Below are 16,832 nucleotides of genomic sequence, written 5' to 3' on the forward strand. Positions count from 1 at the left end.
TCAGCGGGACTCATCAGCAGAAGCAGCATTCTCCTGAAGATGGCGACCAGCTCGATCGCCGAAATATCGAGTCAAGTCGATTTTAGAATCCGACAGCAAACCCGAAGAGACTTTCAAAACTTATTATGCTGGGAAAGCCTATGTAGTCACATAAAAGACTGAAATGTTTTGAATAATGGTCAAATGATTATCTCCTCAAAACTCTGATTACTGATCTCATTAAAGGTAATTATTGTTCCTCCAAATGCTGCATTTTTTAAGTAACAGTGTTCCTGCTGAGGGTGATAGGCTGTACAAAGTAAGATCCGTTGTTTCCAAATGAAAGGGAAGTTCAGAACAGCACTCACTCCATTTTGAAAAGACTGTATTGTTGAAAGTTGTCTATTACTCATGAGACTCTTTGGTTTTCAAACAGTAAATTCTATGTAAAATACATCATTTCAGCATAAAAATGTATGTTCTGTGCGACTGTGAAATGGTTTTTATACTTGACTTTTTAGTTTATACTGGAGCAATGTGTGACACAGTAGTCAGTGAAGACTATTTGGGAATTACTGGAAATATTGTGACAACACTTTTGGAACCTTATATGGTACGAGGCACATGCTATGCCATATGTGGACATTTGGTACACAAGTCCATCTCTCTTCCACAACTGGACTTGCAATGAAGAGGAACAAATGCTGCAGTTACAATTCACATGAACAGGAAAGGTATGTCAAAACTTGAAACCAAACTGCAAAGAGGAGAGGTGAAATTTAGGTCAACAGACAGTGATTGTTCTTTAGTGGCATGACAAAAGTGATGCACATTATATATATAAGGGGCAGTCAAATGAAAACCAAACGCCAACCACAACACAACCATGGAATCGTTTTCTTCACAAGTAATCTCCACATACTTTAGGATATTTATCCCACTGGGAGGTGAGGTGATCAATTCCTGTTTCATAGAATGTGGTTAGCCGCTGATGGATCCAACACCGTATGCAGTCTTGCACTTCCTCATCTGACTGCAAGCGACATCCGTGCATGTCTTTCTTCAGCTTGTCAAAGATTTGAAAATCATATGACAAAAAATTTGGCCAGTAAGAGGATGCTGCAGTGCTTCCCACCCAATTAGCTGATTCAGAGCCTTTGTTCGATTGGATTGGTGGTGTGGTGGTGGACATTATGGTGCAACAGGATGACTCCATCAGACAGCATTCCTGGGTGTTTTGACTTTATTGCACGGTCCAGTTTCTGCAAAGTGTCTTGCAAGAACTGTGCATTGATTGTGGCTCCACGCTTGAGGAACTCGATGAGTGGAGGGCACCTGAAGTTCAAGGAGGTCATCGTGACTTCACTGGATTTCTGTGGCAGGGGAGATTGGGATGTTTCCCCCATTGGTTTTGCCATTTGCCCTTATGCTGTCAGACGGAATCATCTTGTTGCATGACAACGCTCATCCCCATACTGCCGATCGGATGAAGGCAACATTCTCCTGGATCTTTCACTATGTGGTTTTCACACCTTTGCCATCGTGAAAAAAGACGTGTGTGAACTTCAGTTTCAGTTGGAAGAGGAAGCGCAAGGATGGGTGCAGTGTTGGATCTGCCAGTGGCTGACCACACCCTAAAAAACAGGAACTGATCATCCTGCCTCCCATTGGGATATGTATCTTAACATGTGTGGTGATTGCTTTTGAATGGAACCATCCCATGGTCCTATTGTGGAGTTGTTCAGTTTTCATTTGACTGCCCCTCATATATTGATGACGTGCAATATGGCTAAAATGAAATCAGCTGGGAAAATCAACCGCCAGGCTAATACTGAAAAATTCAAACCAACGTATGTGTTGAATTACGAGTTTGTGGGTGCAGTAGACAAATGCAACATGGTATTTAGCTCAATGAAATGTGTTCGCAATATACCAAAATAGTACAAAAAACTCTTTTCACTACTTAGACATGTGCGTGCTGAATTCCCATGTTGGTTTCAAAGTTCACACTGGATTATCCAGTCACTGATTTTCTTCTTGGCGTTATTCCTGATATTTTACAGACGTGAGACAAGGAAAGCATCAGGAGATCTTCCATCAGAAAAAGAAAATCCATTGCGAGTTCGAGAAAGGCACTTTCTTAGCACCGTCGAATCGTCAGTAGAAGAACATGGACCTTTTTGTAGATCCAGTAAAAACAAAAATACCTAAAGGAATCGATTACTGCTGTAAACAGTGTGATGGGGAACTGTGTATTGTGCCTTGTATCGAAAACTTCACACAGTTATACACAAAAACTTTCTGAACTATTCTTCTTTGTAATGTCATATAGTTTTAGGAATTTCAACGATAAAGGGTATTATACGCCCACTTAATTTTAAATATTCATTGGTGTTAATAAATATGGACAAGCCTGTGACGACACCTGCTTAGTGTAGCAGCACTGCAGTGCTCAAGACCTTATTGTGCCCAGAACGACGCATCTGCTGCGTGGTGCGGCCCACACTGTTGCGGTGCACTCAGCAGTGAAAGGGTTATGTAGAGTAACAGTCCATAGAATGTTTCAGGTGAAATCAATGGTACAAACAAGTTGACAGCAAGACAAGCACGCTGGTAAGTATCCAAAATACTAAACATCCACAACAGCAACGAACAGTCGGCTGCTATTCAATCGTGGCCTTATATGGTGGTGTCTGAAAGGATCACTGCTCAGCACATGCAGAGATGTCCGTGATAGTGGTGGTAGCATCATAGTTGGCCAAGGCACCCTATCAGTGGTATCTGTTTTGTAATGGTACAGATATTGATAACACTACAGTGTACCAAATCGTACTTTTCACGTCTCTGGTGTCACCAGCCCATTGCCTTTGCGGACGCCAAGTAGGCCTACTTTGGGTACTGTGAACGAACGGCATTAAAAAGCGAAAACGTGAATAGTGTGAATGTTGATGTACACGGAGTGGACTTCAGATCAATCCAGCGACCATTTCATAAATTCAACACGTATTAAGCCCGGTGTCAATCATAAACTTTTTAATTTGAAGATCCCTTTTAACCGTAGTGTATTGATTGAGTTAGTTATAATGAAGAGTGGCAGTAGCAATTTGAGAGGAATAGGCACACAATTATGAAGTTATAAAGATATGTGTGCCTCAGGAGTAAGTTGTCTGTAATGCTACCTACAAATAGTCTGATGCTGAAACAATGTGACAGCAAACAACAGGTCAACAGTGGTACTGAACCAAAGAAAAGCTTAACAAAACTGTCACATGACCAGGCAATTTACAATCTCCACCTCTACCAGCATATCTGATTCAGTATGGTTATCAATAATACTATGAGACACTAAATCCTACGTCCTTACAAAAGGCACATACCGCCAGAAGTGTCCTGGATGGAGGTGGCTCTGGCAGGTGATAAGAGAAGGGAAGGAGATAATGTTTTAATGTTCTGTCAGCGGCAATATCATTAAAGATTGAACAAAATCTCGGATTGGGAAAAGATGATCAAAAAAATCAGTTGTATCTTATTCAAAAGAACCATCTCGGCACTTATCTTACATGATTTATGAAAACTACAGCAATCCTAAATTTAAATGGTCAAAGGGTAATCCGAACGATCAAGTCCTGAATGCAAGTCCAGTGTCTTAACCATAGTGCCACCTTGCTCGACGGAATTAACAGAATCGATGCATGGACGCCAATTACTGGAGCATTATCCTGATGTTTGGTGCCCATATTCATGGAAATGTTGGCGGGGTAGCAACACTGCTCTGCTGTCAAGCACTGTAGGATGGAAATCCCAAAGGGTATGCCAGAAAGTCCTTCTGTGAAAGCCCACTTCAGTTATAAATGCCTTCCATAGGGTGCGGTGCCTGTGGTTGTGAAACTCTTGGCCCAACATTGTTTGTGATGTCTATTAGTGTCTCAGAGTTTTGTTCATGGCATTTTTCTTGGTGCTCTTGTTGTCCTGCAGCAGGTGATAGTGACAGTTGGTAGGACCACAGTGGCCAAATTTGGTCCTGGTGGTGCGCTTCCTGGCGGCTGCTGGTTGTCCTGTAGTTTAATAGCAAGGTTGATCCTTGGTACAGCTCTGGTTGACTGATAAGTTGCGATGGATGTCAGCGATTATGATGTGTGATTTATGATACAGGTTCACCTAGTTTTGTTCTTGCTGGATCTACTGCTGAAATTTCAATTTGTTGTTGCAGGTGGCTATGTGATGTGTTTTCTAACTCAGATGGGTGAGCTGATTTTATTGCTCCTTCCAGTCCGCCTGCTTAGCTGGATGGTAGAGTGCTTGCCTCCCATGCACTGGGCCCGGGTTCGATTCCCGTCCGTGTCGGAGATTTTCTCCGCTCGTGGACTGCTGTTGTGGTGTCCTCATCATTTCATCCTCATCATCGGCCGCAAATCGCCCAATGTGGCGCCGAATGAAATAAGACTTGCACTTGGCGGCCGAACCTGAATAAGACATCCCGGCCAACAATGCCATACGAACTTTTCATTTCATTACTCTTTTCAAATGATAGGTCTGTCAACTTTAACACCTCCTATTGGACTCCTTGCGGTTCCTATGGATGCAATACGCAGAGGGTTGTAATGAATTCCTATATCCCTTACTTAATACTGGTTCTTAAAGCTCTGCTGCATTTATTAGGATTTCTCACTATAGTTTGTACTCTTACAATTCATCTGGGCAGCTCCAGAAAGGGTGTAAGACAAGGGTGCAGGCTTTTGCTCCTACTGTTCAAACTATACACCGAAGAAGCAATGAAAGAAGTAAAACAAATGTTCAAGAGTGGGACTACAATTCGGGGTTTCAGAATATCAGTAAGATTCGCTGATGACATTGCTATCCTCAGTGAAAGTAACAAGTAATGAAGAATTACAGGACGTGTGGAATGGAATGAACGAATGAAAAAGTACAAAATTTGGACTGAGAATCAACTGAAGAAAGACGAAAGTGATGAGAGGAAGGAATGAGATTAACATAAAAATTTGGTCATGAAGTTCATGAAAGTTAAGAATTTCTGATACCACAGAAGCAAAATAGCATATGACGAACGAGGCTAGGAGGACGTAAAAAGCAGATTAGCACAGGAAAAGCGCACTCGTCTCTCCAAAAGAATTCTATTAATATGAAGCGCATGCTTCAGTCTGAGGAAGAAATTGTGTGAGAACGTACGTATCAAGTACAGCATTATATGGTAGTGAATCACGGACTGTGAGAAAATCAGAAAGAAGAGAATCGATGTGTTTGAGATGGGTACAGACGGATGTTGAAAATTAGAAGGCCTGATAAGATAAGGAATGAGGAGGTTCTCCACAAAATCAGCGTAGAAGGCAACACTGACTAAAAGGGACACAATAATAGGACAAATGTTAAGACATTAGCGAATTTGTTGGTATTAGAGGGATCTGTGGAAGGTGAAAACTCTGGCGGGAGGCAAAGATTGCAATATATCCAGCAACTAATTGAGGGCTTAGGGTAAAGAAAACCCCCAGAAAATTGCCTAAAATCTGACTCAAAGCAGTTTTCAGTAGGCCCTACTGTACTCAGAGGTTCAAATTTGTTAAGGTGGCGCCTAACCGTTCTAGACGACAATCTGTTTTGTGCATGTGATTATCATTCCCGCCCGGGTCATCTGAACATAAAACGTCAAAAAGGTTGCTGAGAAGAGATGTATCGTCTGGCAATCGTTTCAAAACATTTTGTTACGGAAACATTAGATCATAATCCTGGAAAGTAATTTGGTATTTGAGAGCGAGTACGGCTGGCGGCAAGTGTAAAACTACGGGATTTCTATGTGTATCGGAGCCTACTTGTTCACAGTGTAACGCGACGTTGGCATTATTGTTCAAGATATTATTTCACATTCAAAACGCAGATCCGCATCAACATTTCTGGAACTGCTACTTCGCTTGGTCCTTGAGCACGTTGCGTTGTTTGTTTAAACATTTTGTTCTGAAATAAAAGTTCAGTTTCATTGTACGTTAGCTTGGTCAGATTATGAAAATGCACGTGTTGTCACATCCTGCTCAGATCAAGAAACAAAGGCAGAATAACCAAGTGCAATCTGATCATTACGAACCCGTGAATTGACAAGCAGTGGAGTATTTATGGTATAAAAATACGTTAATTTAAATGCCATGAGGTATGTCATTCTTGTATTTAAAATAAAAATCGTAACTGAAAATTAAGCTTGGTGAATAGCTGACGAAAGAATTTAGAAGAAACGGCGTCATCAACATCTATACAAACGCGACTGCAAACTGTAACATCATTCACCAAAGATAGACACCCCTCCCAAATCCTAAAAATATCAAACTACTTAAACTAAAACAAATGAAAATCACATAGTACTCGCACAACGCGGTCTATTTCTTAATGCAGCGTTCGCATAGTAGAGTCTAGGTAAGATACTGTGAACTGTATCAACAGAACATGGAGACACAACCCGTTCGAGACATTACTTCGATATTAAGCAGAGAGAACTTAAACAAGGCTGTAAGTGATATATTGTTGCCTTGTAGCTTGCAAACAGCAGACGACAGTGCCATTAAAATGAAGGTCTCTGTTTCAGATTGCCAACATATTAGCTTTTATGGAGAAAGATCTGGAGGAGACGCTAGAGGACCTCGAGGATGACATTGACGAGTCATATACACTGACGAAGAACAGCATTATATGGACTGAAGTGAATCAAATATCGCGCAGCTACACCAAGCAGGAGAAGAAAATGAAATCCAAGTTCAAACTGTGAGTACCGTTTGGATCTTCTCACAGTCGCCAAATAAATATTCCAATAGAGATCACAGCTACAGATGAAGTTTTGTAATATCTTTGGTTAAATCGTGTCCATTACAAAATGTCATATTCATACGATGGGTTTGGGGCAGATATTTACCGGTACATACATTTTTCTCCATGGAACGGTGTGAGAGAATTTAGAGCTGCGACCCAGGATGGTAAGTTACACGAAAAAAAAAAATACAGCTGAAGGTGCAGCCTTAAGTTGGTAGTTGGTTTAAAGGGGGAGGGACAAAACTGCTTGGTCATCGGTCCCACAGCGTTCAGTCCAGGAATGATGGCAGATCAACAAAAATTTTAAATAAGCCTCCGAAAGTTAGCGAAACGTTGAATTCAACATTTCATCAAAGAAGATACAATTCGATTTCACTTCTTTTGTACAGTTAGTTTAAGGTCCAAAATTTTGAATGTACATATAATTGTGTTGGAGTATCTCAAAGTGTTTGTGCTATGTTGTTGCTGTATTTTCATGATAAGCCCTGTATCAGCAGCAGAAAATGCTAGACATGTGAAAAACATTTGCATGGATGAGCTGTTTACCGCTATGCATTCATACAAAGAGTACTAGGAAAGTTTTGCAATACAGCTTTCTTTATTTAATTTTCGAAGTAATTTCCGCTACATTGGATACACCTCTCCATCTTCTGAAACCAGTCCCTAAACCAGATCCTCCAAGTTTCTGTAGGGAGTAAGGCACACTCATAGTCCCAAGCCCCCCGCCCTCATCACTTGAAAACTGCACTCCTATCAGCTTCATTTTCACACGCAGGAACAGTGCAAAGTCACATGGAGCAAGGTCTGGACTGCACAGAGTGTGCTCAAAAAGTTTCAATCCTGTATGCCGCAAATATTCGGTGCATGCTTTGGTGTCATGAACTTGAGCGTTGTCGTGATGGAGGAACCAAGTGTCCATTCTTGACTTCAGTAGCACATTCTTCAATGATTAGATGACCATGGCCAGGCACTGCTCAGTGTACCACTTAGCTGTGACTGTCTTCTGTGTGTCCAAACAAAGCAGCACGCTCCACAATTCCACCCAAAAAAAAAAAAAAACAAAAAAAAAAACAGCTATTATTTTTTCTTTGCTGATCGGGATTTCTGGCAGCTACGCGTCTATCATCATCTTCAAAGACGCAAAGGTTATTTTGAGTCTGGGTGGCGAGCACCAAAGTAGTATAAATTACTCTTGTAGTAACTTTCACTCCTTTAGTCTGAACTACTTCAGTAAATTACTTCTGTAGTAATATGCTCTTTTAGTAACTGTTGGAGAGCTCAATTTCTGTTTACTTCTTTAGTACTGATGCCTTTTTACTAAAAAAGTAAGCCATTACTGCACACTGCTGGCACGTGCGTTATGTTCTCTCTTGAAGAATAGTGCCTATTGATTGTCGGCAGACATTATTGCGTCACCTTTTGCGTAATTTATGTTCATTGATATAATTTTAGAAGCCAGAAAGGATTATTAAATTGAATTATTGTAACTGGAAAATCAAAATGCTATTGTACTAATTAATGACAAGATCTGTGTATTGTGAAAAAGAAACGTGCCATTAATGGATGAATCTATTGTTAACACCGCCATCTATAGCAACCAATGCCCATTGTTGGTTGGTGAAACGTATTAATTTAAACGCCAGTTTAAGTTACAAGCTAGCAGCAACATGAAGGTAGCCAAGAAACGTTCAAAAAACATACCAGAAAATGAAAAGGGCGGTTTCCTGAAATAATGAAAAAGTACATAACTACTTTTGAATCTAAAAAGCATGATGTAAACATGCTAAAAAGGAAAAAGGATACTTGGAAAAAAATACACGTTGAATACAACGCAGAAGCTCTTACATAAAGATCACAAGAGCAACTGAAGGTAATTTGGAAGGACATGAAAGTAAAAACAAAGCAAATGCAAGCTAAGGGAAATCTAAAACAATTTCAAACTGGCGGTGGAGTAGGTGAGACCAAGATCGACGATATAAAACCAAATGGTTGTTTATATGATTCCACAAGTTTTCGAGAGGATAGGTGGGATTAACAACAACGACACACCTGGAGATAATGTGATACTTTCAAGCAACTTCGATGATGATAACTGCTCTGAAGGTAGCAATGAAACTGCTGAAGGTGGAACTTTATCCCATAGTCATGAACCTCTGCTTGCTTTCTCTGGTCGGAGCTTGTCAGAAGATGCGCCCAGCAAAAGAGAGAGAGAGAACATGCGGTTGTAGTGAAGAACCGAGAGTTGTTGAAAAAAAGCAGAAGAGCTTCATTCCTTAAAAATGCGTTTAATACGAGAGGAATACAATGCAAAAATATTATTAATAGGAAGACAAAGAGAAATCATGCAAGAAAAGCATAACCTCAAAATGGAAATTATGAGTAAGTTCAAGAACGTAATGGGGCAAGCTTCAGCTTCCAGTTCTTCAGCCAATGTGCTCGAGAAATATGGTTTTTTGAGTGAATAAGAAAATATTCATATGCATGAAACATCTTCTATTTCCTTGATATTTTTTGAAATGGTTAATATGTCCTTGTTTCTTGTATGGCATAATATTTGTGTTTATCATTTCAGCATTGGTACCAATTTTTGTTAATACCATATTTTAATATGTATCTGAATTTGTTATATTATAAAAGAAGTTGTTTTAGAAATAATCGAAACATTGTATGACTTTGCATACTTAATTAAGATATAAAATCAGAATGTTAATCCCCTAGAAAAAACATCACTATAAAATTACACATAAATAAAATAAGTAAATTTTCACTGCAGTAGTGAAAATCCGGTGGCTTTCAGTTAAGAAGGGTAGGTCTTTACATAAACTTCTAATTTTACTAGCAAACTAGGTACAGTTTCAATTAAAGTAACGAAGTATAATAGATCTTCTGACAGCTTGACCTGCAACATATGCTTCTGGCTGAAATGCATATTGTTCGATGTCATTCACCTCCACCGCATCAGGGTGAAACACACCTCTAACTTCTATTCCAGAGTTTTCTAGAACTGTAGCAGCCAAATAATATTCCCACACTTGTTTGGTTTAAATGGCATTGCTTTAGTGAGAATTTGGAAACGTTTCTTCCAAACACAGAACGCTCACTCTATTACACACCTGGTAGCAATATGGGCTACTGTAGCGCTGTTCGGCTTCTGTGTGGGCTCGGAACACAGGCATCATAAGATGTTTGGAGAGAGCATATCCACTATCTCCAACTAGCAACCCATCATATTGTCCATTTCAAAATTCTGCAGAAACTCTACTAATGTCCCAAATGCGTGTATCATGCATGAACCTGGCCAATGGCTTACCACGTTCAAAATCTTCATATTGGCATCACAGATCATTTGTGTATTGATAGAAAAGAAATTCTTGCGATTTCGTATAGTTGTGCTTATGCTCTGGACGGACAAAGTACCGGTATATGTGCACAATCTATGGCCCCTATGACATTTTGGAATCCACCAGTTCGATAGAATTCCCTTTTGTTGTTTGACATATTTTCTTGGCTCTGTGACATGGACACATACAGTGGCTTTAAGGCAGTTAAACTGTTTATCACACCATTAAAAGCTCTTCAAGCACCAGTAGGATGGATATTAATGGGACCCCTGATACGATTTGATAAGTACCTGTGCAAAAGATTCGCAGTCCACAGAGAAGTTGCAGCCTAGGAGACAAAGCACAGTTCCTGACAGAATTATGGTGCAGTAATGGCTTGTTGTGACTGTAGAAACTTTTAATTTTTATTCTTGCTTTTGTGACCATAATAAGAGTCCAGGCTTCATAGGCAAACAGCCAGCCGACATTAAGAAATAGTCCACCAGGACGTAGGGACAAGATAAGCGGCGGAGGCTACCAAGTATGGCTTGTTGATCAAATAACTTAGTGTTTGACTTCCTTCCAGAGGAAGCAGCACAAATCAAACTTGCACAATGGAAGACGCAAACACCAGGGCGATAATACAGCAAGAGAGATTGTCAGTCATGTGCGGAAAAGACTCGTGTGGAACCAAATTAAGTTGTGTGCAGCTAGAAACGAAAGTGTCATGTGGAACCAAGGGCATTCTTGCACAAGCCGACCAATTAGAAACGAGAGTGTGGAACGATAGGCGTTCTTGTGCAATCTGATCACTTAGAAATGAAAGGGTCATGTAAAACAAATTACCTCGTGTGCACCCAAGTACATGAGAAACGAAATAAAAGGCCAGGCAGCGGAATAGCTAGAGGCAGAGATTCAGATGCAGATTCAGAGCCAGTGCCGGCAGTTTGGAGATTCCGCAGCGAGATGCCAGAGGGGCCTAGTAGGCCCATAGCAGCCGATACAGCTGATAAAGACTTCAACTACGAGAAGACGGTGATAGACTCTGGTGGACAATCAGGAACTGCAGGTCAAGTAGGATCTTTAGAGTTTCATTGGAGTAGTGTTGAACAGAGGCTGTCAGTCTTTATCTCAATTACTTAGAGAGATTTCAGTGCTAACCAATAACAAGTGATTGCTTTGTATTTGTTTCTCATATGTATCGGCAATTAGCTTTGAAGTAGCAAGTCTGAATAAATAGACTAAGTCTTACTAAGGGGTTTATGGTCGAGCACCTCACATAAGTATATGTGAGAATAAACTTGATAGAAACTAACCAATCTTTTGTGCCTATTGCAATTCTGTAACCTATTTTCAGGAAACTAATTTGCTTCAAACCAAGGAGATTCTCTCCCTCTCATCTCCGATAGGTTGACAGCAACTTATACTTGACGCATTGTCGTTAACGTCCCGATTGCACTACGCAGTTCGCACTTACTTCATTTTGGTATAGTGAGGCTGTGCCGGGATGCGACAGGCTCCAGCATACTGAGCAGCAACTCAAAATATTCCTTGCGTATCCCAAACCGCTCTTTGAAATCACTGTCGCTATATATCACAAATGGATCTCTTCTCTCCATTACAACCCTTGTTTTTGGGATGTTCACCTCTTCATCCATCTCCATATATTCTTTGTAGTCCAGGTAATCCATAGAATTCGACACATAAAACACAAAACTCAAAGATCGCACCTTACTCTCTTACTTTACTCCTGCTACTGCCTAGGAATAAATTTTGGCCTTATTTTCCCCTTAAGTTACTAACGCACTAGCGCACTCTTCAGTGGTGCTCTCCACCAGTAATACTTTGGAAGATAATGAAAACTTTATTCCCGGAGTAATGTACTCCTTTGGTTCAGTAATATTGACTGGAGGTCGCCGATTTCCTTCCCTCTTAGTAACTTACTACTGTGAGTTAACGACCATTTCGCTCTCATTTAAGTATATGACCGAAAGAGACAGCCTTGTAGGAATTGTGAAACGAATCCTGTCGTCCAGGACCATGTGTCACAAAGAGCGCAGATTCGCTACGAGATGGGGAAATTCACAGGCGTCTTTTGTGCTTAATGAGCCAGGCTGCCGCGCGGAGGGACTTTATTTATTTATTTATTTATTCCATGTGATCTGATGGTACACAGGGTGTTGCAGATGTCGGAAAATATCATTTAACATTGTTAACATGCATTAACGTAAGCCTAAAGTATCCTAATCTATTATATTGCTCAATGTTTTCAATTTAACACAAACAGCAAGATTATTGTTCTAAGTATTCATTTATAGAGTAAAGACAGTGACACAACAAATATGACTTCACGGCTTTGCTAAATTTTATGTTGTCTTCGATGGACTTAATACTAGTGGGAAGATTGTTGAACAGTTGGAGGCCCATGTGGAAAACTCCCTTTTTACACAGTTGAGTGTTTGTAAGTATAACATGCAGGTTTGCGTTTTTCCTCGTGTTGTGATCATGTATTTCACTATTTTTTACGACCCTGGGGTCAGTTGGCACTATGTGTTTTCTGAAGAATTTTAGAGTCTCAAGAATGTAGAGGCAAGGCAGTGTAAGGATTTCCAACTTTCTGAAGATGGGTTTGCAGGAGTCTCTGGGTTTGCTCCCAGTAATAATCCTCATTGTTCTCTTCTGGATTCTGAATGTGCTCAGAGCAGTTGGAGCATTTCCCCAGAATATTACACCATATTTTAGGTGGGCTTGTATATAAGCGTAGTATGCACTGGTTAATGTTTTCAGGCTAGCACATGTTTTCAGTACACTCAATGCATAACAGCCAGTACAAATCCTGGCATTTATCTTTCCTGTACGTGTATTCCATTTCAGGTTATCTTGAACCCACAGACCTAGGAATTTGAAAACAGTGTCGGTATCTATTGACTGGTTATTTATAGTGACAGATGGCTGAGAGGAATTTGCATTTTGTGTTGTGTGGAAGTTCATGGAAGCTGTCTTTTTGGTGTTGAGAGTTAATCTGTTGATTTTTGCCCAGTTGCTGAGTTGATCAGTAGCCAAGTTCACAGCTTTTTGCACAGCCTCTGTATTCTCCCCTTTGAGGAGTACAGTTGTGTCATGAGCAAATATTATTGTTTTGTGTGCATCAACATTCAGGCTCAAGTCATTAATATATAGGAGGAAAAGTAGGGGTCCCAATACTGAGCCCTGTGGAACACCTTGCTTTACAGTTTTATTACTTGATAGTATTTTGGTTATTGAGTTGCTTTGTCTATTAGTATATTTCATGCTGACTCTCTGCATCTGATTGGTTAGGAATGTAGCAATCCAGTTTTTTGCAATTCCTCTGATACCATAGTGTTCTAATTTTTCCAGTAATATTTTGTGGTCAACAGTGTCAAAAGCCTTTGACAGATCCAGAAATATGCCTGTTATGGGTTGTTTTCTATCTAACAGTTCTAAAAGCGTATTTATGCAATCATATACTGCAGTTTCAATAGATTTGTTGCTTCTGAACCCATGTTGAGCTAAACTTAGTAAATCTTTTTTTTTCAATGAAGTCCATCATTTTTTGGACATTATTTTTTCAAAAACTTTAGAAAAGCAGGATGAGATTGAGATAGGCCTGTAGTTATTCATATCTTTATTATCACCTTTTTTGAAGACAGGAATTACTTTGGAAAGTTTCAGAGCTTCAGGGAAGATACCTGCCTGGAGAGAACAGTCACAGAGGTGAGTTAATGGTTCAGCAATTGCGTGTTCACAATTTTTGATTACAGCTGCTGGGATACCATCAATTCCAGCTGAATATGAATTTTTTTAACTCTCTAAGGGCTTTTGCAACATCATTTTCAGTGAATTTGGTAATGAAAATTGACTTTGCACATGTGTGATATTTTTGGTTTGCTGGTTGGTAATTTGTGTTAGGATTATTTTGGACCAGTTTTTCAGCTATGCTTGTAAATAAATTGTTGAATGAGTTCGCCACAACTTTGGGATTAGATATAGATTCATTGTGGAGTTTGATTTCTATGTTCGAATGTGAAGCTTTCATTTCCCCTCTTTCCCTTTTTATGATATTCCACATTGCTTTTACTTTATTGCTGGATTTGTCAATGTACTCATCATTCTGCATCCTTTTTGCTTGTCTTATCACTCTTCTTAGGTTACATGTGTAATTTTTATAGCATTCTGTTAGTTGGGGGGAGTCACTACTTTGTTTACATAACATGTGGAGTATTCTTTTATGTTTGCAAGAGATTTTTATAGCTGGTGTAATCCAACTCTTGTTTGTATTATTATTTATTCTTACTGGTTTTTGCAGAAAGGCCTCTTCAAAGTGGTGGATCATTTTGTCAAGAAATATGTTGAATTTCATGTTGACATCATTGGCTGTATACATCTCTGTCCACTTTTCTTTACTAAGGAGGGCATTTAGCTTGTTCAAGTTCTCTTGGGTGAAAAACCTTCGTAAAGTTTTAGGTGGGACTGGGTTTGAGGTATCTTTGCTAACATCGACCTTTAGAATGACAGCTTGGTGCTCACTGAATCCTGCATTGTATACTTCTAGAGTTGGGTTAAGTTTATTTCTATTTGTAAAAATTTGATCTAGAGCTGTCTTGGATGTGGGTGTTATTCTAGTGGGCTCCTTTACAAGGCCATGCAGATTATAAGTTTTTGCAATGTTAATCAATGTTTCCCTGTTTCTGTTGTGGGTGAGAAAGTCTATATTATAGTCACCACATATAATCACCTCCTGTTTGTGGTTTGGGGCGCCATGTCACGGACTGCACAGCCCCTCCCGCCGGGGGTTCTAAGTTCTCTCTTGGGCATGGGCGTGTGTGTTGTTCTTAGCATAAGTTGCTTTAAGTTAGTTTCAGTAGTGTGTAAGTCTAGGGACCGATGACCTCAGCAATTTAGTCCCTTAGGAATTCGCATACATTTGAACATTTGAGGCCAGGCTGATCAGGCCTAAGTGCTGTAGTGTGCGAGTGTGACAGACAAGAACCTATGTAGTAGGGAACCGTGTAGGAGCTGTTTGTGCTCAGGGAGGCGTAGCAGTGTTAAATATTGCGGACCGAAGATCAGCCATAAAGGGAAACATTTATGAAAACTATTTAATTCTGAAGGAATTCTGGGAGGGAAGCCACAGTAATTTTAATCTTCCATCTTTTTTTAAATTTTCACATGGTCCCAATAAAACTTGAATATTGATCATATCTGCAATAGTTTAGGATTTACTGTTAAAGTGAAATTAACAAGTTTTGTAGCAAAGACCTGAATGCTAAAATATGAACGCTTTGATCGATCTTAACGATCGACATTTCACATAAAAGTGCATCATTAAAATGACAAATGTCGTAAATATCAACTCTGTAACTTTATTTGTTTAAAAGATATAGTAAATTTAAATTATCAGTATTTTCAGTTAAGCATGAAATTAACATTTTTTCCACACAAAAACATTGAACGATGACAGCTTGACTGACACCTTATTGAATTGTTAGGTAATAGAATATTTGTTGTTAAGTTTAGTGCATAATGATTACTTTTGTTCTTTATTTATTTATCAGAAAGCACATTGATGCAAGGCTACTGGCCGTGACATTCAAAATTAAGAAGGAAATTGTATTGGTTTTATGTAAAAGAATTTAACGTTTATTATATAATGGATATTATTGTTATTTTATTTAGAACGTGAAAGTGGCCAAGCCTTGATTATTTGAATACATTGAAATATAAAATAATGTAGAATAAGATGTAGTCAATCAGACGGACGGCTTCAGCGAAGGGAACTGCACTAGGCAGTTGAGCGATGAAGCTCAGCCCGCGGAATACGTGGCTGGAGACGGGCAGAGGGACAGTGCTGGTGCAGACACGAAAGCGAACAGTTTGGCTTGAGTAGTGATGGGCTAAACTGCGATTTTCAGTATCTGTTATTCTTAACTATGTTTTGTCGCAGTTAATAATCGTAGTTAACGAATCCAGGTCTTGTACCCATCCGCACTCTACCGCTGCTATTTCTGCGATTCCTGCGACTTCTATGATTTCTGCGATTTATCCCCGTATGAAAAAGTTACACTTGTGCACACAGAAAATTGCATCTCAACAAAACTATTAGTAAGTATGTTTTACATTTGTTCTTCCGTTGGCTTTAATTTGTATTAAAGAAACAATTGTGAAAATATTAATAGTGTAATTAATATGTAAGTATCCATACAGTACCGTAATAGTTCGTGTTTAGAAAACGAATTCTAACGTATTGTTATGTTCACTGGTATCCAAACTACATTTCAGTCACTCATATAGTGATAATTTAAAATATCATTGTCAACAAATCTGGAGAAATTGCCACTTTATCTTTAGACTGTCTTCGTCAGACGAGAGGTTAGTTTCTCAGTGTTTCAATGAACTTCATTACTTAAATTGAGATCGTTCTTGCAAATGTGAACATCCCGCATTGAGTGGCTTTCATTACAAGAAATATTAGCAATACAGCTCTGTCAATTACATTGCTTGTAATTAGTGACAGCAAAAATGTTTAATAATCCTTGTGATTTTGCAGAAGCTGTTCCAACTCTGATCACTGGTTGCTGTACGTATCTATCCACATCAAGGCTCGTAAGAGAGATTCGTGAAGATTCAAGACAACTCTTACAGGATTTGCAGTTTAAAAGTGCCATAATTATGAAATAGGGCGCAGAATGAGTGATTGAACTGTGT

The 16,832-nt window shown here is 39.4% G+C and overlaps 1 protein-coding gene across 1 annotated transcript in view; it reads left to right on the plus strand.

Annotated features, from left to right (window-relative positions):
• The first annotated feature begins 514 nt into the window (after window positions 1-514).
• The window catches only part of LOC124729502 (V-type proton ATPase subunit E 1-like), an 89,445-nt gene continuing 73,127 nt past the window's right edge, over window positions 515-16,832 (plus strand). The window contains exons 1-2 of the mRNA XM_047248496.1: window positions 515-592; window positions 6,566-6,741. Of these exons, the coding sequence (XP_047104452.1) occupies window positions 515-592; window positions 6,566-6,741 (254 nt within the window). The remainder of the gene's footprint in view (window positions 593-6,565; window positions 6,742-16,832) is intronic.

This window comes from Schistocerca piceifrons, chromosome 1, assembly GCF_021461385.2.
Source record: "Schistocerca piceifrons isolate TAMUIC-IGC-003096 chromosome 1, iqSchPice1.1, whole genome shotgun sequence".
Taxonomy (NCBI): domain Eukaryota; kingdom Metazoa; phylum Arthropoda; class Insecta; order Orthoptera; family Acrididae; genus Schistocerca; species Schistocerca piceifrons.